Genomic DNA, 24,268 nt, shown 5'->3' with positions numbered 1-24,268 from the left:
TCTAAAGCCCACCACAGTCTCTCCATCTCCCCTTGTATCAGGGGCAACCGTGTGCCCAGATTCTCCCCACATTTGATGGAGTCCATCACCACAAGCAGCGCCTCCTGCTGGCTATCCTAGGGATTAAGCTCTGCCAGTTTGTACTTTCCCCCTAGAGGGGTCTTCCCTGGTCATGTCTCACTCTACTACCTCACTCACTCCCAGGTTTGCAGCTTCCTCTTCCTGGATTGGCACTCCAGCCAGATCACTAAGGTTTTCCCTTCTAGGGAATTCACAGTCACTTCAGACCTACTCTCTGGCTAGCATCTCAAATGCCTATGCCACTCCCCACTAGCTAGTAGGGAAACCCATACCCCTCCCCACACCACACACACACTGGGTTCCAACCCAGCAGCCTTAGAACAAGCAGCCACAGTCTCTGGGTACAAGCTTCTTCCTACATATCTAGCTTCCCCTCTCTCTGGGTTTGCTAGCCTCCCATTCGCTACACGCAGGGAGTCACTAGAGCCTTTCCGAGCAGTAGCTACTCCCTATCTGTAGCCAGCTACCTGGCTTTATACTGGCCCCACCTCTTCCTGCACAGGTAAGCCTGTCCTTAATTAGCTGCCTCCAGCCTAAATCTTGCCTGCTTGCAGCCTAATTAGCTGATTGAGCCCTCCTGGCCTAATTCAGCTCTTACAGAGCTAGTGTGGAGACCTAACAGATCGCCCTATTCTGGTTGAACTTTAATACAGTCAGGTAGATGGTTGAAGAGCAAAGTACGTTGTTAATTATTTACTCAATGTGTTTGCTGATGGACATCCATGTTTCACAGATTGCACGTCACATCAAGAAAAACATGCAAATTATTTAAGAGTGGTGGTTTAACTCTTAAGACAAATATCTCATCCTCAGGAAATTGCACTGATGTACAATGAGTATATTCATCCTGAGGATCTCAGATCCATCCACATTCCTTACAACATGTGACCTGTGCTCCTTTATAAATACAGCTTCCTCCTGCAGTATAAGCTCTCTCCCCTTTCTTAGACCTCTACTAGCCCTTCTATGGCTGCTGACCTCATTAAACGCATCTGTTTGCAGCAGCTGGTCTACTTCTTTAGTAAAAAGCCACTTGGTGTTTTTGTGAAAATTAAAAAAAAACAAAAAACACATTTTTCACCAAAAATATTACTGAAAGTTTTTGTTTAACAAAAATCACATTTGGGTCAATGACAAATTTCAATGACCATTTCAATAACATTATTCAAACCTTTTTTTTTTAAATTGAAAATGTCACCAAATTTTTGTGGAAAATAGAACATTTTGACACTGCTGACAATTTCTTTGTGAAAAATTTCATTTTGAAAAAAGACTATTTTCCAACATAAACAATGAATTCAGAAAATTTCAACCCAACCCTTTCCCCCCCAGTGCCTCTGGGAGCATATTCAACCTCCATGATTAGCACTGACTTCCAATCTGTTTCCCAGGGCAATACAAGTTTGTTAGATACAAGTTAACTCTAAAGCCTTTAAATTTGAGACCTGAGAAATTGGCACACTTCTGCATGTGATACCTGAGCATTTGAAGTACAGGACCTAACGGTCTTCTAGTTTAAATGGGAGGAACCTGCTGTCATGACATTTTCAAGAAAGGGCCCTCAACTTTAGAACTCGATTATATTTGTGTTGGTTGTTCTAATTTAGCTAAACACAGTTACAAATTGGAAGGGTTTCTTCATGCTGTACTATTTTTCTAATCACTGTTCTCTTTAAAAAGAGCTATAATAATTGGCAAATGTAGGTGGGGATGTTGACTGATATTTTGTAGTGACACCAATCCTTGCCTTGAAAGATTAATTATGAAAATAGGGTAAATAGGCTCTGTCTTTTATTCTGGTTGCCCTGCAATAAAAGAGTGATTGTTCAAGCTGCAGCATTCAATTATTTTGTTTCTGATGCTATCTCCACATAAGAAAATATAGCTCGTCTTAGATGGTCTCTGAGTGCTTTTCAGTTTTGCTCTTCACTGCAAGGGATGCAAAACAAAAAGAAGAGTCACAGAGGATTAAGACCACTGTAATTTTCAAAATGGAAATGATCACACTGCTAAAATAAGTGGTGAAAACTGTTTCCTAGATGTGTGGATGTTAGATGAAATTCAAGAGTGTTTGTCGTTTTACTGGAACTGATTTTTAGAATATATATTTGCTGGAGGAAAATGTGCTAGTTAAAAGAGGTCAGGCTGACACCCATGGATAGTGTTTCAAAATGTTGCATGAGGATATAGCCATTCAGTTCTTGTTGAATTAGTTACACAACTAAAATTCTATACCACGCTTTAGGAAACTTATCCCCTGATGGGCTAATTGCTTTGATATAATTAAAAAACAAAACAAAACAAAAAACTCCTGCCTATTTGTGAAAAACACAGAGCACCCTGGAGATGCTTGGATGATAGACATCAAAACTGAGAATATGTGGGATGTGCTGCATGAAATGGAGAAAAATTATGTCCCCTGATGTGAAAACTAAAAGAGAGAAAGCAAAAGTGATCTATTAATTTGATAGTATCCATTTTTGTGACACCTAAAACTTAGTGGTATCAAAACAGAGTCCACCAAAGCAGGTTCTTGAAACACAATGATAATACTCAGGCAATGAAATCCTAAATGAAAACAATCAGTTTCTCAAAAAGGGAAAGTGACATGAAAGATTAGAACTGATTAGAATTGTGAAAGGACTTATGATCTCCTGTCTAGCAGGGCTCTCATAAGGCCTGGTGACTGTGTATCAGTTCGTAACCATAGATGCCGGCAACGTAATAAAATACAGGACAAGTGAGAGTCAAAATCCCACATTATGGTCACTTGCAACAATCCGGAGCTGCCAGTTTACATTATCCAGCCTAAAAGGGTAGATCCTGAGAGAGTAGTACAGAGGGAACAGCTGAAACATTGGATTTTTAGTCCAATCAGGGCCCATAGGAGGCATACAGCAGCATGCCCCAAGGAGACTGAAACCAATGGGGCAAACCAGACCCTAACAAACACGACCAGATTCCCCAAATTGACCTGTTGTTATCTGGGAATAGGAAATATGGATAATGAAATACCAATTGTAAGAAGGTCCCCGAGAACTACTAAGGGTGAACACTTGTTAAACTTAGAGATGACTGTGTTATAGAATTTAGGTAGAGAAGTTGACATATGACTTCCTTCAGAGACTGTCTCTCAGGATGAAGATGCATTTTCTTCGCAGTGTCTGGCCCATGTACTTTATGTCTGCTTATAGGCACCCCACCACTGGATTGCCAGTCCATTAACTGCTGTTAGACATACAGACCGTGTGCTGTGCATGAGCAGCTCCTTGTCCTTCAAATATTGTTGAAAATGTGATTCAGTAATGGTGGTGACTTCTGAGCCAGTATCTAGCAAACATCTGGTCTTCATCCCTGCTATACATACTTCAGCGTTTAGACAGTCTCCAAACGCTCGCTCACAGAAGTCACTAGATATGCTGGCACTGTCAGCGTTCCCTTCAACATTGTATGCAGACTGATTTTCCACCAAGGACAAGCCTAGGAATCCTTCTGCTATTGCTTGGCCTTCTACTATAGATGGGCCACTCACTCCTGGTGCCCCATTGGTTTTGAGTGCCTGGGACTCTGTTCTTCTTCTCACTGGACATTCTCGACTAGTATGCCCTGGCCTTTCACAAATATAACAAATATACCTTCATAGCTCATCCTTCAATGGGGGCCTTTGGGGTCCCTAGGCCCTTGGATACATTGACGTATTGGTGGGATTTTTTTCTTTCATCACCTCGGTCATCACTTTCAGTATCTCCTCCTGTTGGACCATCAATTTTTGGACTGCTTCACTTAAACTTTCTAGTGTTAACCCTGTTTGGGGCAGGGTCTTTTCCCCAGTAGTTGCATTCGCTAGGCCCCCACTTAGTGTATGGGTGTTATCCTTGGCTGTCTCTCCCACCAGAACTTCCTCTTCTTCGGACTATGTCATAGCAGCCGGCATTAGTTCATAGAACTTCTTACCAGGCTCTTCCTTAAACCTCCTTTTCATTTCCCGGCAGAGGGAGTCATCTTGGAGCCCCAGCACTAACTGCTCTTTCAGAACCATATCCGAGTCTGGAACTCGTCGAGGGTCTCACCGCTCCACTTTGCTCATTTTCTCCCAGAGATCATACACGTATGCCCAGACAGTTTCACTGGGCTTCTGTTTTCTCTTGAAGAGCTCCTTTAGTCGGGTTCCAATAGGAAACTTGTCTCCATACACTTCTATGAGGAGTTCAAACACCTTTTCCACATCTGCTTTGTCTGCTTGTGCCATGAACTTTACTGTGGCCTTGGCCTGACCCTTAAGGTGTTCCTCAATGAAGTCTACACGATCTTCTTCAGGTACTTGTAGCAAACGCATAGCCACCTTCACAGACTCGATCCATTCCTCTACTGTAATGTCTCCTGGTCTAGTCAGGAAGCTACTGAATTCTGCAACCTTCTGCTCCCATGGGACATAAATGGAAGGAGGTTTCTCAGCTTCTGCTTTCTGTTGGTCTATTACTGCCTTAACCAGGGATAAGGCCTCTCTGTTCATCTCTGGCTCGTTGTAATGCCTCAGCTTGGTCTGAAAATCTGTGTTGGAGTTCAGCAATCTGGGCCCGTAATTCTTCAATCCCAGCCATGGTAGGGCTCTCAAACAGACCCAGACCGCGTTACCAGAACTCAACCAGTTAACTAATGAGGTGGATCCTATGGATAGGATCCTGTTCGTGTTGCCAATTATGTAGGCAGGGGAATGGGCCTGCTATTGTAGGGAGCTTTCCTTGCTTATACACTGCCCCGGTGGAGTTGGTTAGCAAAAGGATCTGAGTCCCTGCTCCCACTCTCTTTACCCAGAGGCCCACCTGACCTTGAGGGCTCCCCTCCTACTCTCCTGTGTGGTGGGATCCCTGTAACTCCGATAAGGCTGGGCACAGGCTTCCTGGGGCTCAACGCCCAATCTTGCCATGGTCTCTTAGGGCAGGGGCTAGGGTGTCCCCACTCGAGGGTACTAGCTCTGCACTGGGCACTTCCCTGACCCACTAATTATTGCATACAATGCAAAGTAGTACAATTTATTAAACAAATAGCAATCAAAAATCAAATAAAAAATGTGGAGAAAGGTTAAAGGAAACACCCAACACTGCCCTCTGGCAGGGGGACACCATAAACAGTGTTTTTGGGGTGTAAGGGAGGTTCACAGTCTGTGTCACACGTCGCAGGCCCACTGTCCAGGCCCTGTCTACACTGCAGGGGTGCAGAGAGTCAGACACTTGTTCTGACAGTAGCCACACACTCCCAGGGTCCCCCTTGCTCTCCCCAGCTGCTCACCACACCCGGCTCCTGCTCTGCTCTCTGAGATGGCCCTCTGGATCTGCTGCTGTGGGCCAGCTCAGATCAGCTCAGCTCCCTGGGCTCCTTCTCTGGCCTCTCAGCTGCTGGCTGCTTTGTCCTTGGCTGGGCCCACTCTGCCCAGGCAGACAGTTCCAGCTCACAGGGAGGGCTGGGCTCCCCCACCCTCCTGGCTCCCTCATTGGCCTGCCCTCCCTGTCAATCAGGCTGACCTGAGTTGGCCTCTCTCCTGGGCGCTGGTGGCTGTGTCTGTTTCAGGGTCTTGCTTCCTCAAGAGACTCCAACCCAAAAAGACCCACTACGTTTCAGTACGGGGCTAATAGACCCCTTACACTAGCACCTTGCAGCAGCAGCAAAGGTGATTTAAATGCTTCTCATCCCCAAAGCCTCCTGTGCACATTCTTTGGCAGAAGTCACTGCCTGGGGCTGCCAACCAGGGTGGATAACAGGGACTCCCCTGTCAAAATGTGGTGTCCACTGCACGCGGCCTGACACCCAGCGAGGTGGGCGGATGACGGGGGAAAGCCGGCCCCATCCGAATGGGCACGGTGCAGTTAAAGCGGCTGAAGGGGGTTCTGCTGGTGGCGGGGATTTTAGAAAGAGAGGCAAACTCAGCCTGATCCCCAGGGCAAAAGCCCGCCCCACAGCCTGGGTTTGCCAGGCGGGCCGAGGCAGAAAGAAAGCGGGGTGCGATTGGGCCCCCTCAGACTCTAACCCAAACAATCAGGCACCTTCCGTGCAGAAAGCCGGTGTCCTTCACGCCCCGGCCAGGCGTCTCTCCTGCCCCACTGAAGGGTTTGCCATCGTCCGCAACGGGGCCGGAATTGCCCCAGCGTTACAAGCTTGGAACCGAGCAATCGGTGGAGCCAGGGTGTCCCACCGCCTCCCCCACGCAGACCTCCCCTTCCCCGGGCCCCAGCTCTGCTCCCTCAGGGGGCTGCGCCCCCGCCCGCCAGCGCCTCCCCGCAGCTCCCTCGGGCCAGGGGCTGGCGGCCCTTTCTCTGTCCATCCCGCCCCCGGCTCTGCACCCCGCCCCGCCACGCCCGCGAGGTGCCCGGGGCAAAGGGGGAGGCTGGGTCCCGCGACGCGCGCTCTCGGCTCACGTGCAGTCGCCATTCGGCGCGCGGGGCGCTGCTGAATGAGGCTGGTGCTGCCGCCGGGGGCGCCTCTTCTTCAGCCCGGCCAGAGAGCCCGGACCCCCCCCCCAGCGCGCCGCCCGGCTTGCGCCGCTCCGCGGGAGGCGCTCGGCTGCCTGGCCCGGCTCCTCTCCCGGCGGCTGTGAAGATGGAGCAGCCGCCGCCGCCTCAGCAGCGCCCTGGCTCCCGGACGGTCACCACCACCCGCAGCTCCTTCACCGCCAGCTTCCCCCCCGGCGCCGGTGGCAGCACCCTCGCCTACGACAGGGAGTTCCTGAGAACCGCGCCCGGCGTCCTCATGCTGGCCGAGATCGTGAGTGACCCGCTAGCTCCTTGGGGGGGGGGGCTCTCCCGACCGGGGGGGATTCCCGGAGGCTTTTCCACTCTCCCGCCCTTTGCGGCTTCTCTGCTCAGCAGCTGCGGGAAGGGGGCTCTGCTTGCTGCCCTTGTGCCGAAGCCCCTAAGCAGCGCGACGCCGCCGCTGTCCCCGCTCTGTGCTGGGGGAGAAACAGTGGCCCGAGTAACCGCTGGTTACAGGTGATCGGATGATCGCGTTCAGCAGCCGGTCACTCCAGGCGGGGGGGTGAGCCCCGAGTAGCTCCAATCCACCCTCTGGAGTTAGCTCAGCCTTGCAGCTGAGTCAAATTAATAAAAATCTCATCCCGCAAAGCCTCTGCTGGAGTGGAGGGCTGGGAAGGCTACGGAACACCCCCACCCCCGCTCCAGAACGCGGGTGGCAGGCGGATAGCCCCCTTCACTTCAAAAGGACCCCGTGGCTATGCAGTGGTCTGCCTGAGTGGAGCACCTGGCAGGATCGGGGCTTACCTTGCTCTTTACACCGCCTGCTCAAAGATGAGCCTAACAATTTTAAAACAATGTTGTTCTGTTTCTCTCTTCAAATATACCAGCTTTGGGGTTCAGGACAATCGGAGGTTGAAGCATTTTGCAAAGCAATGGGGGGGGGGTCACATTTTTAAAACTGGACGGTCCCATACACCTGCTTTGCTCAGTGCAATGCTACATATTTTAAAATTTCTTGCATTGAAGATATATGTGCTGAGTCATTTGCAATTAACTATTTTAATTAAGATTATTATATTAGAATCTCTTGTGGGTATCTTACTGAAATGTGACATTGATTCAGCATCAGAGGTTGTAAATCAATTTCCATCCAACTTTAATGAAGGTTGAACAATCATCAAAGAAGATCTTTAATATTTTAGACTCTGATCCTAGAATCAGCTCCATATGTGCAGACCACTATGCTCCCCCAGCACCATATAGGTGTAAAGGCCCATCCACACAGATCAACTGGGGGAGGGGGGTGTCTAAATCCAGTAATCAAGAAACAAAAACTCTTCTAATCTATTGGGGTTTGTTAAATTCCCCATGTTACAGACTCCATGGGAATGTCAAGGACTTAGTCCCCAAAACTTACTCCTTAGGATCATCACAGAGAAGCTCATTTTATATAGGTTGAGCCTCCGCCTAACTTGTTTCCACAGTTCATTAACTGCAAAAACTGCAGTGCCTCCTGCACTACAATCAAAACTCCTGCAGGCCAGTGGTTTGGGAGCTTGCTTTTGAGTACAATGCTTGTAATACACTGTTTGTTTGAAATCTCACCAGTAACAGAACAGTTGACTTAGACAACAAAATAAATGTAGTTTTAAATGATAAATGCCAGGTTTTTGTCTTGTAAAGACCCATAAAAGTTGATGACATAAAAATCTACAGAGAGCAGAGGGGGGTGTTCTTTTGTCTGTTTTAGTGTTTGTAATGTCAACAACTCTTGCAGTGGGGAAACAGGCTGATCAGGACCAGATTTTCAAATATTTTGTTTACATGTACTTCATGTTTATACAGTGCATTGGTAATTTTAATAAGTTAACTCTCACAGCACTCTGATAAGAAAGTAAGTAACTTATCCTGATTTTACAGATGGATAAAGGGACTGATTCATCATTTCATTGCACTTTGTGTAGTCCGTTGCACCTGTGCAGAGTTGTTGTTATGGTAGGGAGTCTCATGATTTGTTCCTTTTGTAGACCAAGCTCATTGCACATACCAGAGGTTCCTTATCTTCCTCCATTTCCCTTCTCCTCCCCTCCTGCCCCCCGCTCCTATGTGCCCATCTCCCTCTATTTCAGAGACTCCCTGAAACTCCCTTCACCCCCATTTCATGTTAGGGGTTCCACCTGCTCCATTTCCCCAGTCAAGGGTTTCCTATTCTGCCCCCGTGGCAGGAGCTCTGTGCACTCCCATTTTCCCCCTTCTCTCCTATACCAAGAACCACCATTTCACCCCTTGCCAAGGGCCCTGTGTGTCCCCCATTCTGCTCTATGCCAGAGTATCCTATTCTCCTCTCTATGCCAGTTGCTGTTTATGCCTCCAATTCCCGCACCCCCCATTCCACTCTTCCCTCCCATGCCCCCATTTTATCCTATACCAGTGTCCCTCATCCTCCCTTCCAGGATTGTGTGTGACTTTTATTTCCCCCCTCCTGCCCATTACCACCCATGCTGAGGGGCTCTGTGTATGCTCCTATTCTCCTCTGCCCTCAATACCAAGGTTCTCCATTCTCTCCCCTCCTCAAATGGCTCTGTGTGATCTCCTCCTTCCCCCACCACTATTTTTTCTCTCTCTTTTTTGGGAGATAAGTGATTCAGGGCATCAAAAACTTGCCTCAAACATTCCCTGAAATTTTGGAATTGAGTGGATGCGGTGTTCAAAAGATATCACATTACATCTAAACAGAAAAATCCAAACAGAGAAATGCTATCAAGTGGAGTGCAAGTCTTGTAAGCTCGGTCAAAAATGGTAACAGGCTTACTCTTTTGTCATTACTTTGCACAGACTTCCTTGCTTAAGGCCAAGTAATAAATTGATGGTAGTGTAGGGATTAGAAATGTGGGGGTTTCTGGTATTGGTCCTGTGCTCTGAATGGAAACACAGCCTCTCTGTTTAAAAAAAATACAAATTTAATTTAAGTCTACCTATGTACTCAGTTAATGATTAGGGATCTCAAACTTTTTTTAAGCATTTCAATCCACCATATAAGTTTCTGCTTGACTGTTTTGCTTTGATGATGGTTTGTGGAAAGGTCACTCTTTTGACCACATCCACTTTCAAGGGCTGAGAATATAACTACTGTAATCTTCTGAGAGGATGACCCATCAGTGGAGTAACTATCTTCTCCATTATCATCAAAGCAAACCAGCCAAATGGAACTCCAGGCTTCTTTGTGCAGTAGGAATCCTTAGTAGAGCTCTGGCAGAAACAGCCAGAAAGGAATCATGTTACAAGATACTACCTAGTATGAGGAAGTAGTAGAAAGCAACTTCTACTACCAACCGAAGTACTTGTGTGGAGTTGTAACTATTAGAGATTGTCAGAACAATCCAGAGTTCTTAGGCACCTGAAATGTAGACAAATTCAAGTTTTTAAATATTGGGAACATTCCAGTATCAACATTACTGCATTTTAAAAAAAAAAATCAAGCTATAGTCACTGTTTTTATATTCAAAAGAAATGCCATATTCCTTCCCTTTGCCTTTCTGCTGCTTATTGCAACAAGGTTCTCAAGCCTACTCATGCTTTGTTCAATAAGAGAAGTCTGAATAGGTTAATTGGAACCTCAGTACAGTGTGATACAGAAGCCATGGGGGTACTGTACGAAGTGTCTCTAGCATAAGTACAATGGCGTGAATTCCATCTGAGACTGAGATTATAGTTAAATTTAGCTGAGTGAACACTGCATACATAAAGGCTCTTGTGTAGACTGCTGGATGGGAGTGTGCTTTTTAGTCTTTGCTTACAGACTGAGAATGCTTTCCATAGTCTTTGGTCTGGTCTACACTGGCGACATAGGTCGATGTAAAGTCACTTACGTCGACCTACATACACCTGTGTCTACACTGGCAGCACTGTTAATTTGAATTAAGTTGCCTCAAAAATCGACTTAATAAGACCACCTCTGCAAGTGGCGTAGCACCTAAATCAAATTTGTTAATTCGTGTGTAGACACAACTTCACTTAAATCAAATTTATTGGCCTCCGGGAGGTATCCCACAATGCCCCATTTTGACTGCTCTGGACAGTCGTGCTGTGCTGTTCTGTGGTCACACTACCAGGAAATGTCCCCTCCCCTCAAGCCCTGGGAAGATTTGAATTTTCATTTCCGGTGCTGCCAGCGTGGAGAGAGCTTTGTCACTGTTCTCCACATGGCTACTGCAAAGCCCAAACGCGCTCCAGCATGGAGTCGACCAGAGATCTTAGACCTCACTGGGCTGTGGGGCGAGGAGTCTGTTCTGGCTCAGCTCAGAGACAGCAAAAGGAATCTGGACATTTATGGGAAGATATCCCAGGGCATGCTGGAGAAGGGACACAGGAGGGATGCTCAGCAGTGCTGCGTGAAGATCAAGGAGCTAACAGCCGTTCTGGCTCCTCACCCAAAACATGCCGCTTCTATGATGAGGTGCATGCAATTCTTGGTGGCGATCCCACCACAGTGCCGCCCCATAGCATCGATACCTCACTAGGTCACAGTCCATGGACAATGATGAGGACTCTGTGGATGAGGAGGCTGAGGAGAGCAAGGTGCATGAGAGCGTGCTGTCCGTTCTCCCTGAAAGTCAGGACATATTCCTGACCCCAGAGTAGTCCAGCAGCACACAGGACAGCACTAATGATCCCATGGAAGGCACATCTGGTGAGTGTGGTGTTTTTTTTGTTTTGTTTTGTTTTGTTTTTTCCTTCTTCTTAGCAGTTCTGTCCTTTTACATTTGGGTGGCGGGGACTCGAAGGGGATTTCAGGTGTTTTGGTGACTGTACTGGGGGGTTACCCAGGGAATAGTTTGTTTATGTGATGAGAAATGCTATGTTTATCATCAGTTGATATCTCACGGAAACTTTCATGTATGTAATCTGTTATCCTTCGCAAAAGTTTTCAGGGGAGGGCTGCCTTGTTCCTCCCTCCACTGTAGGATACTTTGCTGCAATCAAGGGAGCCTGCATCCTGGTGGAATACAGCTGGTACCCCCCACTGCATGCAGCAAATCTTTGTTTTAAGCAGAGCCCCCTCTCCCCCCCCCACGCTCTCTGCAGTTCCTCTCTGTAAGGGTTTAAAATACCAGCAGATTTCCCCCCCTTCCGCCCCCCCACCACGCTGTCCTCAAATCCTCTCTGTAAGGGCACAGCGAGCAGACCGTTCTGGGACGTCAGGAATGGAATGAGGCTCTGTGTTTGCCCTGTGCACTGCATGGGGATTATTGTCTACATTGCTGCAGTTGTATCATTTTCTTCACTATGCTAACAGTGGCTACCTTGTTGGGGGGTTTTTTTGGGTTTTTTTTTCATTCTGTAGACACCTCGGCCTTGGCCCCACCCTCAAGAAATGCTGCGGAAAGACTATCGCAGGTTAAAAAGAGGAAAACAAAACAAGAGATGACATGTTTTGCGAGCTCATGAACGCCTCAGTGGCTGCAGAGACAGAGCAAAGAGCATGGCGGCTCACCTTGTCCCTGAATATGGACATGGACAGAGAGACTCGCAGAGAAATGATGGAGCATGATCGCAGTACCACGCAGGAGATGCTGTGAATCATGCGGGACCAGGCAGACATGCTGTGGAGGCTTGTGGAGCTTCAGGAGGAGCGGAGGAAGGACAAAGTTACTCTGCAGCCCCTCCATAATGCTCCTCGAGTGACGGCTTTGATGCCCGCCCCCTCCCCCAGCCCCAGCAGGTCTCTGAGGAGACTGGCCAGGCTGCAGTATGTGCTCGCCTCCACCCTGGTGGAGGCAAGCAGAAAGTGGTGGCGGCCATGCTAACAGCTGGCCAGCAAGCTACCACCCTACCCCTGGAGACAGTGAATGAACACTCCCCCCTTCCCCCATAACTTGAATGTTCATAAATAAAGTTAAGCACCATTTCAACACATTTCTTTATTAAATCATATCTTGTTCTGGAGGGATTTGGCGGATACAGATATCGATTGGGGGGGGTTCACCAAAGGCAAACAACATACAGGAACAGAAATCACTCCTGCATCTCATTGCAGAACCTGGTTTTCAAAGCTGCCCTAATGCGAAGCGCTCTGCGGTTAGCTCTCCGCGTAGTGCTGGCACATGGCTGCTCATAATTGGCGGCCAGTCTTTTTGCCTCCACAGCCCAACGGGGGGGGGAACCTCTCACCCTTTGCTTCACACACATTATGAAGAACACAGCACGCAGATACCACAGAAGGGAGATTCTTCTCAGTCATGTCCAACCTAGTGAGGAGACTCCACCATCTACCCTTTAAATGCCCAAAGGCACATTCTACAACCATTCTGCAACTGCTTAACCTCTTATTAAAATACTTGTTGCTGTCAAGGTGACCAGTGTACGGCTTCATTAGCTAAGAGAACAAGGGGTAAGCAGGATCCCCCAGGATCACTATGGGCATTTCCACACCCCTGATGTCAATTTTTTGGTCAGGGAAGAAAGTGCCTGCCTGCATCTTAGAGAACAGCCCCAAGTTACGAAATACACAAGCATCATGCACCTTCCCAGACCACCCCACATAGATGTCTGTGAAACAACCCCTGTGATCCACAAACCCCTGCAGGACCATGGAAAAGTAACCCTTGTGGTTTATGTACTCGGTTGCTAGGTGGGCAGGCGCTAAGATAGGGATGAGCGTCCCATCACTGCCCCCTCCGCCCCCCCACAGTTTGGGAACCCCATCATGGCAAACTCCTCCACTATGTCCTGCACATTTCCCAAACTCACTATACTTCGTAGAATAAGTCTATTGATGGCCCTGCATACTTGAATCACAGCGGTGCCCACTGTAGTTTTACCGACTCTGAATTGATTCCCAACCAAGTGGTAACCATCTGGGGTTGCTAGCTTCCACAGAGCGATGGTGACTCTCTTCTCCACCATCAGAGCTTGTCTCAAGTGAGTATTCACGCGCTTCAGGGACTGGGCCAGCTCCGAGCACAGTTCCAGGAAAGTTGCCTTTCGCATACGAAAGTTTTGCAGTCACTGATCATCATCCCACAGCTGCATAATGATGTGCTCCCACCAGTCTGTGCTTGTTTCCCTGCTCCACGGAATGCAGATGATGCGTTACAGCCTGCAGCAATCGAAAATTGTTCCCCTCGATGGCTTGTAGCAGGGCAGCCTCGGTGGCATTGCTGTTGTGTGTGCTTTGGCTTCTTGCTCTACTTCGAAAATGCTCGATGATAAGCCGCGATGTATTTGTAATGCTTACAATAATAGTGCAGAGTTGAGCTGTCTCCATGTCTCTGCAGCAATGGCGAGTGCGGGGAGTAAAAAAATGGTGCAAAAATACTTTTCCTGTTTGTTTGGGGGGGAAAGAAGGGAGGGGGAAGCAGCATTGCATCACGGGATGATGACACTCGTCCCAACAGCCACCGCGGCTAGTTGCACTGTGGGATAGCTACCCACATTGCACTGCTTTGCAATTCGAATTAAGAGTGCTCAGTGTAAATGCAGAAGACCTGCACAAACAGCGTAGTGTATACACGCTGCTGCGACTTCTAAAAATCGGCTGCTGAAAGTCGACTTAAAGTAAGTCAACTTCACTCGGCAGTGTAGACATGGCCCCAGTCTAAATAGTGTGTCTCTAGGGATACCTGTTCTTGTTCTTAAATTAAATCTAGCACTTTCTGACCTTTGGAATATAATTTCAAAATGATTTTAGTGCCATTCTTATCAACTGTGACTTTATTAATATGAAACTTTAAAATAGTGTTACAGGTTAAGCACATGCTCAATTTTAGGTTAAGTGCTTTTCTGCATCAGGGTCTATGTTTGTGGTCATGCGTACTGCAGTAAGAAATCATGCACCAGCCTGAAAAATAGTCACTAAAAACCACTACAGATAAGTTCTGAGTCATAGCTAGTACTGCTGGTGTTTAACTCTATCAATTATGTCAAAGCTTGTGAAATAGAGGTTCTGCTGTAAAGTTGGGAAAAGCAAAAACAAACAAACCCAGAAGACAAACAGTTCAAATAAGGACATGACATTAAAGCCAAAATAGAGCTTAATATAAAAAATAAGTGCTGTCCTCAGATTTAGGTCAAAACCTTCCCCCTTCCCCCCACCCATCTCCCAGAAGAAACACATTATAACTAGGCATGACTATTTTTATACAGGATCAATACATCAAAAAGGCACTAACTCACCAGTCAGCTTCTACCTGTCCTGCTCATCCTACATACCAAACTCACTGAAAGGCCACTTTAAAACTAATCCAGTTCCCCTAAAGGAATTCTAAAAGTTCTGTTTAATACTATGTGGCTGCATAAATATTTGAGCATTGCTGTTTCAATCAACCCACATGCATGTAGCAGTGAGAATACAATTAATGGCTTCTAGTGCTAAAAATACAGATCTTTTATCTGGTGAGGTAAAATGGAGAATTCCACAGGTTCAACTAGCAAAGGGAATGGATATGCACATGTACAGTTTAGATATATTTTCCATTTAGGGGTATGTCTTCGCTGCAGAGGTAGGCAGGGCTGTTACTCAGGTGTTGCCCCCAACCCCTACCTCCCATTCACACACACCCTCTCATCTGAGTTTAGTGGTGCTTTAAACCTAGGCTTGCTGGCACAGCTGGGGGTATAAGCTAAAGCTCAGATGGTAACCTGGACAGAAGCTAAATCCCTCCAGTGTGATGGTTCTCCTGGGCCGTCCCACAATTCTCCCATTTGTGCCCAGAAGGACAGGCAGGTTCTCCCACAATTCACTGGGAAAGAATCATAGAACAGCTCAGCTTACTGGAGAACAAAGAACTATGGGAAAGGCTCCCAGAAGTCCTAGCAACACACATGGATGACAACAGCACAGTGAGGACAAGAGTAACTTCAGTTTGGCTTTGTTGTGCAGCTACTCAGACCCAAGATACACTATACCTAGTGCTCAAAACTAGTTGCCGATTACCTAGGCTAACTCTGCAGTGAAGCCACACCCTAGTAGAAGGCAGTGACAGACATTTCTTTAGTATAACCCTACCAAAGTGTCATGCTGCATTTTCAAAGAAGCAAGAATAACAACTTCCAGAGTTGTCCAGAACAGAAATATCCCCTCAAAAGACAAGATGATGGCTTAGAAAGGCATGTGTTTGTCTTAAGAATTTTACGGATCACTGAAACAATGACTATAGGTGACCTCTCAGAGTACTAAATCAGCTTTTCAAGCCAACTGTTTTGGAACACTTTGCAGGAGTGGAGAATTTTCTGGTTGCTAAGCATATAGTTATAAAAATATTAACTTTGAATGATGATGGTGGTTCCTCCAGTTGTTGCTGCTCAGACACATGTGGCTGGATACTGTATTCCTTTTTAAAATTTGTGTTCGCGCATTTAGTCTTCATGCTGGATCTTTGTTTTAAACAAATACAGTTTAAAGCATTTAGGAGATTGTCGTGCTGCTGCAAGTGGATTAATGGGTTGGCATTCTTTTTACCAGATTTTAAATTGTGTGACCAGGCTCCTCGTTCACTTTTTTACATATATAGCACACCCAAACACTCTTCAGGTTTACGTAGTGCTTATGAATCTCCATCCTTATTCTGGGTTTTTCATTAATGTGAGCATTCTTGCAGTACTGCAGCTATACAGGATTTTTGTCTCTAAATTACATTTCTGGGAAATAAATGATTTTGGCTCAATTAAGTCGCTACGTAATTTTTCTCCTATCCAAATTTAAGATGTCTGACTCTGAGGATATAACACAGACAGGGTCCCTATGAATTCTCTCTCATTCTGATGGCGTAGTAAGTCTCAGATTGTTAGTAGGTATCACATGTAATTGGTTCTTTTCATAAAACTGGAGGCTCCCACAAAAAGATACAGAGTTATGGGAAAGCATTTTTAGAACACACATTCCTGAAACATTTCTTCAGTTTAATAGAATTCCTCCTAAAAGGCTCGCTGCCTTACCAATTTCTAGCACTGTTCTTGTGGATTACCTAGTACTAGGAGGGATGAAATAATTAAAACAGTAAGAACTGTGGACAGGAATAATTCAGTGAGAACCTTTACTTGGGCAAGTGTAAAGCAAAAGTTTATTGTAAAGCAAAACATTTTATTGAGCTCAGCATCTCCTCATTGGCTCTGTGCTTTGCATATCACCTAGATGAAATATCAGGGCTCATTTAAGGCAATGGCCCTACCTCCCAATTAGTGCCCCCTCAGAGAAGCAGAGACGACAGCATGAGCTCTTCTTCTTTCTCTGGGTAGCCAGAAGCCTAGTTAAGCAAGTACTTTGCTGAATAGGGATGGATTTAAATGATTAATTTTAAGCATATGCCTATTACTGAGTGTAACAAATTACCCTGCAGCAGTCAATAACTTCAGAGATTCTTTTTATACACACTGAATGAGAAAACGAATTCTGTGCCCAGTCCTGCACTCCTTAATCAGGCAAAACTGCCATTGAAGTCAGGTTTCAGCTCTCACTGCACTTTAGACTGTTAGTTCACCATCACCCTACAAACCATCATTGCTTCAGTGGATATATACATATAACTTTCATCTTCCTTTTGGGATCACATCATTGTTTAAAGTTCTGTTTCCTGAAAGGTCTGCAGTTTCCTGGACTACATCAGTGTATTTTCCTTGGGACAAGAGGAGTATGTGGGTGAAATACAAGAAAACAGAAAGTTTGAAAGGTGATGTGTGGAATGTGGTGCAAGCACAAACAGAAACAATAGTGGGATTGACAGAGGGCGTGTTAGATAACAAAACTTGACATGAATGGAGACACTTCACAAAAGTTCAGGAATGTGAGAAATTCCCAATACCTCTACATTTAAGATAGAATTTGTCTGAAATGTTATTACAGTTTCATGAGAAAAATGTGTTAAACATTCCTAAATGTAAACACAGTCATTGCTGGATATATATTCGTATATCTCTTGCTGTCAATTTTGAAATGATTCTTGTGGACATTTGTTCTAGAGATGAGCAGTAAAACCACTACAGTTATCTTTGAATGTTTTAAATTCTAATTAAAGTACTGAACTGGATTAGAGGTCTTTTGGGCTGCTGAGTGGACTACAAAAGAAGCCCCTATGATACAGAGGGGGCAGAAGGACTCCTGTTCATTTCTGGAGTGCTGATACCAGGGATAGTAATAGTGTGATGCGATGCTAGGGAAGAAATTCATAGCCCTCGCAGCAGTTCCTGTGGAGTGGATCCAGTCCCCTGCAGCCCTAGTTTAAGGATGGTGCAGTGGCTGGGTGTACAGTACATGTGAGGATGATAGAAGATGTTAAAGGGTGCTCTGTAGCTGGGTGGTGTAAAAGCTTTTCCAGAGGAGTTGGGCTTTTTTTTTTTTTTTAATTCCACCACTAAAACTATATGCTGCTAATGAAGGGACTGGATAGCAGTATTGGTAGAATTACAGCAAAAGATGCAGATTCCTTACTCTGTTGTTATGTAAATATAGGGCTAACACAATAACATAAAGTCCTGGCCTCCTTTCCTATTGGTGAGTCCTCTTCCATGCCTATCTCTCTCCCTCTCATCAACTCCTGCCCTGTCTTCCTTTCCCCTTTGTCACTGTAAATTTTTCCTTTCCCCCCATCTCCAAATTAAAAAAGTAAAGTTTATTAAAAACTCCTTGCACATCTGTAGGGCCCTCCATTTGAGGAGCTCTGTGTTACACACATATGAATAGATTAGCCTTACAGCACCTTGTGTAGCAGAGAAACCTCATTACCCTACTTCACACCTGAGGAAAGTGAGGCATAGGCAAAATGAATGGTTTTTTCCAGATCACACAGCACTCTGGCAAAGCTGGGAATGGAACCCACATCCTATGACTGCTAGTCCTGTCTAAACCACTCTTCCACCCAAGCAGCATGTACCTTGCACTCCTGGTGAACATCCCTTCCTGCCCTGTGATAGTGGGAGTTCTCCATTCCACTCCTGAAGTCACAATCCATACACTATCACTCACATGCAAAGTGAATATCAAAAGGCTGAATTAAAAGCAGCACTTGCAAGAGCTCTTGCTACTGGCATAAGGGATTCTTAAAGATTAAAGTTTCAAAACAATTGAAAATTCCTCACAGGAATTCTTACACCTTCAGAACTGAGAAGGTACCAAGTATTGTCCTTATTTGTCTCTGGGCATATTTTCCACTGCTGGTGAATGTATTTCTTCTTCAGCCCATTGTTCTCTGTTAGTGATTCTCAACCAGGGGTATGCGTACCTCTGGGGGCACATGGAGGTCTTCTAAAGAGTACATCAACTCATCTAGATATTTGCCTAGTTTTACAACAGGCTACATAAAAAGCACTAGCAAAGTCGGTACAAACTAAAATTTCATACAGACAATGACTTGTTTGTACTGCTCTATATACTATACACCACAATGTAAGTAAATTTATATTCCAATTGATTTATTTTATAATTGTATGGTAAAAATGAGAAAGAAAACAATTTTTCAGTAATTGTGTTCTGTGATACTTCTGTATTTTTATATCTGATTTTGTAAGCAAGTAGTTTAAGTGAGGTGAAACTTGGGGGTATGCAAGACAAATCAGATTCTGGAAAGGGGTACAGTAGTCTGGAAAGATTGAGAGCCACTGCTCGGTGGGGGGTAAGACTGCCATAAATTCAGGCACCAGGCTTGTTTTTTCTTTTAACGTTATTTTTTAATTTTTTTAATAAGGTACAGAGTGTTACAATGTGATTCTCCCACACTCATTCCTATTTTAATTTAATAAAGCTGTAGAAATTGTGCCTTCTGAAGGAGCAGCAAGCCCTCTTTCCTAGGGTCAAACAACAAATAAATTTTACAACCTATCACATATTCTAAGCAGCAGCACTGTTCAGTAAGGGTAGGAGCCAATTCCTGTTGGAGTCATTGGCCCTGATTCTTCTATCTCTTAATGGAGTGACACAGGTGTAAGATTGATGCAATTTCAGTGGAGCTACTCCTGGTTTACACAGGGTGATAGAACGAGATCACTGCTTTCAATGGGAGTTGCATCAGGTCCTAAGGGGGGTTGGTATTAGACTTAAACTATGGAAGTGAAAGGGACTAAGAGATCCAGTAAGCTTGGTATTATTAGAACTAACAAAATGTTGTCATGGGGACTAGACTAACAATCTGTTTATACATCCCAGGATATGTCTACACTGATGGTGGCAAATTCGCTGCTGTCAGATCGATTTATCCAGCTAGATCCAGAAGTCAATTTAATAAAACCACCTCCCCAAAAAGCGTAGCGCTGCATCAGCGGGTACGCATTTCCCGTCGGTGCAGCACAGTGGAGACGACATGCTAAACGGAAGTTACGAAGTCGATGGGAGTTACACAAGCTACTCTGCTTCGGTATAGATCAGGCCCCAGTCAAATACTTATCTATAGGATTTTTCAATATATCTGTTGGGAGTGAAAAAGTCTATTTGGAGAGAATAGCATCTATAGGCATAACCGGGGCTGTTTGTGTTTAGCAGATGACTTTGACATGGTCAACTTAAAAGGACCCTTGTCGAGGACCTCCGCTTCATACTGAATGCTTGACCCCAAGACTTACCTTATTAGTCAACATCCCTTTCCATGAAGGCTTTGTCCAGGCCAGGATTTAAAGAGACTCCTTGTGATGCTTTGCAGCACAGGCTGCAATTCATATGTTTGTTTAGTCAGGGAGCTAGACAGCCAGAGGCTAGAGGGGTGTGTGTGTGTTGTACCGTAATTTCAATAAAGAATCCCCTTTATATTTATTTTTTCTTCTTTACTGTTAGTGACATTCCCAAGACTGCAGTGTTGGAAACAGTAAACTGCAAGCTCTAAGCTGCGTGTGTCATGCTGCAGGGTAGCTGTGACTTAAGTATCAGAAGAGTAGAAGATATGACTTGACAAAATGTTGCACCCAGGAATTAAGGAGTTGGTAAACACGATACTTAATGTGATACTATTATGATCAGTTTTGGATATTTGAGTTACTGTCTCAGACTGGTGAGGGCCACTGTAGAACAGACTCTAGCAAAGGTCAGGTGAGGTGAGGGTGAATTCACGCTTGGATGCCCATGACCAAGGCTGTAGAAATAGAAAGTAAAAACAAATGCACTATTGTCCTCTGTATGCTCAGAATCCAACTGCTAAAAGACATCAGTATTTTTTGTTTCAAATATTTTACTGAATACAATGCATTTAGATATGTTGGTCTAGTGTTTAAAGATCATGTAAACATAATGCATCTGGCTACAAGTAACTTCATCACTGCATTCAGGAGATCATACAAGTATATGTCACAAAAAAACTGTTAAAAGAACACTATTAAAGTTGCAAAGTCAAGCACTCAAAAGTTAGGAAGTGCAAGAATTAAGGTTTCCTGTGCAACCTTTATTCAGTCCCCTTGTACATATGTATTATGATACAATTTTTAATTACATGATCACATACTATTTTTTCCACAGAATCCTCTTTTGTCCCCCTAGGAAATTATTGTAGAAGACTGTAACATTTAATTACTATGTTGCAAAAGATTATAGCCACACCTCTTTAAAGGACAAAGCCATCGACAGTCTAGATCAAGGGTGGCCAAATTGTGGCTTGTGGAACCCCTCTATGCCCCCATTCTCTGCCCAACAGACTGAGGTGGGGAGTTTGGGGCTTCTGCTCTGTGATGGTGGGGTTTGGGGCTTCTGTCCAGTGGGGAGGGGGACTTGAGGCTTTGGGCATGCCTGCCAGGGTGCAGGGCAGAAGCCCGAACCCCACCATCACCCCACCACAGGGCTGAAGCACCAAGGCCTGGCAGGCACACTCCAGCTCTCAAATTTCTGGAGATTGTTGTATGCAGCTCAGAAGATCAGTAAGTTTGGCCACTGCTGGTCTAGATACTACTTAGTCCTGCCTTGAGTCCAGGGGACTAGAAGACCTCTTGAGGTCCCTTCCAGTCCTACACTTCTATGATTCTATGCCTTATGCATTTGGAAGATAGGATAGGCTCATTTTGTAAAATCTGCCACTAGCTGGGAGTAAAGTCAAGCAGAAACTGTGGTTTTGTTACAATGTTCTGTATCTCCAAACTCCTAAAATAATCAAACTGCAAGGCATTTATACTATTAAAGAACTCTTTCTCTTTAAAAAAAAAAAAGGGGGGGGGGCAAATACGTTCTTAGCCATCTTAATCACCAGCAGGTTTTTTGATGGAACTCCAAATTTACATATTTTGTGTACCTGGGTGGTTAGAGCATTCATTAGGTGCAGGTGTAAAATGATAGTTATCACCATAGCTAAAGCAAGAGAGTCTGGTATTTCTAAAATGTTGCGGTTTTGAATTACTACTGAATTGTTAATCCTTTTGTGTCAGTAAATAAATTGATCACCAATTGACCTTCAAGAAAAAAATCTCTTCTTCCCTATGGGATTGTATTGAAGTATATTACAGTACAAGTAAGTGCATAATAGGTGTTCTACATCTTTCTCTAATACAAAGGGAATTGGCCATTGTTGGGGACAGGATACCAGGCTGGATAGCCACAACATATACCAGAACAAAAGAATACTCTGCTTCTATACTCCTGTGAAGTTTCCAAGTGTGAAATACTCTTCTTTAAAAAAGTTGTAGGTACACTAACAGCTCCAATTCCAGTAAAACTGACCTTGGTGTTTGGGGTTTATTCTTGCACTGACAGGGCTTGACTTGAGATGGTGATCAGTGGGAGGAGATTAAAGTTCTCCTTTGATTAAGTGATCCAGTTTAATTTATACATGAAGAGATAATAGGAGAATGGAAAGTCCCTTTTTATGTGTTTATCTGTTTAAGTCCTGCTGACTGCTTGAGGAGTTAATGTGCAAAGTGAGAATGTACAATGCGAATGTATACATCTGAAACAGTAAATTTGTAGAACAGATGAATCTTTGTATTAGGTCTTATTTTATGGCAAAAGTTAACATTTCAAAGATTACGCAAAACTAGTATTACCTGAATTCATATAAATCTATAGTTGAGTCATCAGACAGCAATAATAAAACAACTTTCTAAATCAAGTTGGTAAGTCATCTATCTTAATAAAAGGCAGAGGGTGTCCGATAAAAATTTTTAAAAAACCACAATAATTCCTGAAAACCTTTCTCTCCTTATTTAGTATGTTACAGCTGGGCAACAATATGTCTTTAGCACATGCTTAACTTTATGCATCTGAGAAGTCCCAGTGAATTCATTTAGACTACTCAGATGCTCAGGGGAAAATACATGCATAAGTGTTTGAAGGATTCAGGGCCTGACTCTTTATATAATATTATGCTTATGCCCTGTTGTTTCTCAGAAGGTAAAGTAGTCTTATCAGGAGGAAATCTCATTCAGCATATTTAAAAGATTTTTCCACTTACTTTTAATTTTTGTTTCAAAAGCAAGAATCACTGAGTCTCTATGCACTAGACTAATCTATCCAGATTTGATTTAAAATATTCTATATAATGTTTTAATAAACTCTTCAGGGATTTCTTTCCAGAATTTGGTAATCATAAACATGATCAGACATACTGTACAAAAGACCTGTCTTTTGTACAATGTGTCTGATCAAGCAGACACATTGGCCTGCCTTTTCATGCGGTAACAAAGACCTTTCTAGCAAATATTTGGCTTGGGTAAGCAGGGCAAGATAATCTGTTAAGGTGAAAGTCTCCCATCAGGCTGAGTTAAAACTCAGTAGACCACACAAGTCATAAATGAAACAGAATTCTTTAAGCTTGGTTACATTTATTTTTCACATTCTTATCAATCTAGATAATGGAATGTCAGCCTCAGAGTTGATCTGGCTAAATAAATAACTTTCATTTTAAAGACTAAAAACCAGCATTTTCTGTTGATTTAGAGGGATGTTGTCCACTTCAATTTAGACCTCCAAAATGAATGTTTTACAGATCCTTATGTAAATGGAAAATACTTGCAGTATGAGAGAGAATTCTTCTTTAACATGCTGTTTTTCTTTGTTTTTGATAATGATAAATGACAAATGGTGCATACAAACAAGATTACCAAATAACTGATGATACCGAGAGTGTCCAAATCAGTTATTGAAAACAAATCCAGTCTAAGATGAGTTGTATGTGTATTGCATTCATTACAAAGATATGATTATAACAGATCAGCTCTTGATCCCCATGAAGTCCATATCAAATCTCCCATTGACTTCAGTGGGGCTAGGATTTGCCCTTTTAATCCATGTACAAAATAAAAAGATGCACGTTGGGAGATAAAGACATGAAAGAGTAGTTGGAAAGGAATTTGGGTTTAATGGTCAACACTTGTATTGTTTGTCTGGCTTTCATGAATCAACAATTCCTTTCCAATAGACATTTCCGGTTGTCTCTGTGTTTGCCCCTAAGCATTTGATAGAAGAAATCAGAATGGTAAGGAAAGACTGATGTTTTCAATGGTAGGAATGATTGTTACATGTTTTGGGTGTCACTTGGCTACACACAAATGTCATAGCTCAAAATCCCCAGGCTGAGTTTTCAAGGTTTGTGGTTAGAAAAATACAGCTTGTAAACAGAGCACACTTCATATGGGAATGGTTGATCGACTGAAGGTGGGGGGAACCTGACAAATACCATTTTTATATTCAGAGCTAATCTGCACTTTAAGGAAATTTTACTTAAAGAGAATTAACTTCAGATAGCATTTTATTATTAGTATTTTTAATAGATCATATGGCGCAAACACAAGCTACCTGTAATGATACTCCTTAGTTAAAAAGG

At 44.2% G+C, this 24,268-nt stretch overlaps 1 protein-coding gene across 1 annotated transcript in view; it reads left to right on the top strand.

Annotated features, from left to right (window-relative positions):
* Positions 1–6,437: 6,437 nt before the first annotated feature.
* Positions 6,438–24,268, top strand: part of CMTM8 (CKLF like MARVEL transmembrane domain containing 8) — a 51,554-nt gene continuing 33,723 nt past the window's right edge. Inside the window, exon 1 of the mRNA XM_067561618.1 lies at positions 6,438–6,840. Within this exon, the coding sequence (XP_067417719.1) occupies positions 6,676–6,840 (165 nt within the window). The 5' untranslated portion in view covers positions 6,438–6,675. The remainder of the gene's footprint in view (positions 6,841–24,268) is intronic.

This window comes from Emydura macquarii, unplaced genomic scaffold, assembly GCF_026122565.2.
Source record: "Emydura macquarii macquarii isolate MOO-44397 ecotype Brisbane River unplaced genomic scaffold, CSIRO-AGI_Emac_v2 contig_2422, whole genome shotgun sequence".
Lineage (NCBI taxonomy): Eukaryota > Metazoa > Chordata > Testudines > Chelidae > Emydura > Emydura macquarii.
Note: the sequence above shows the minus strand (reverse complement) of the source record. Positions and strands in the feature narration are given on the sequence as shown.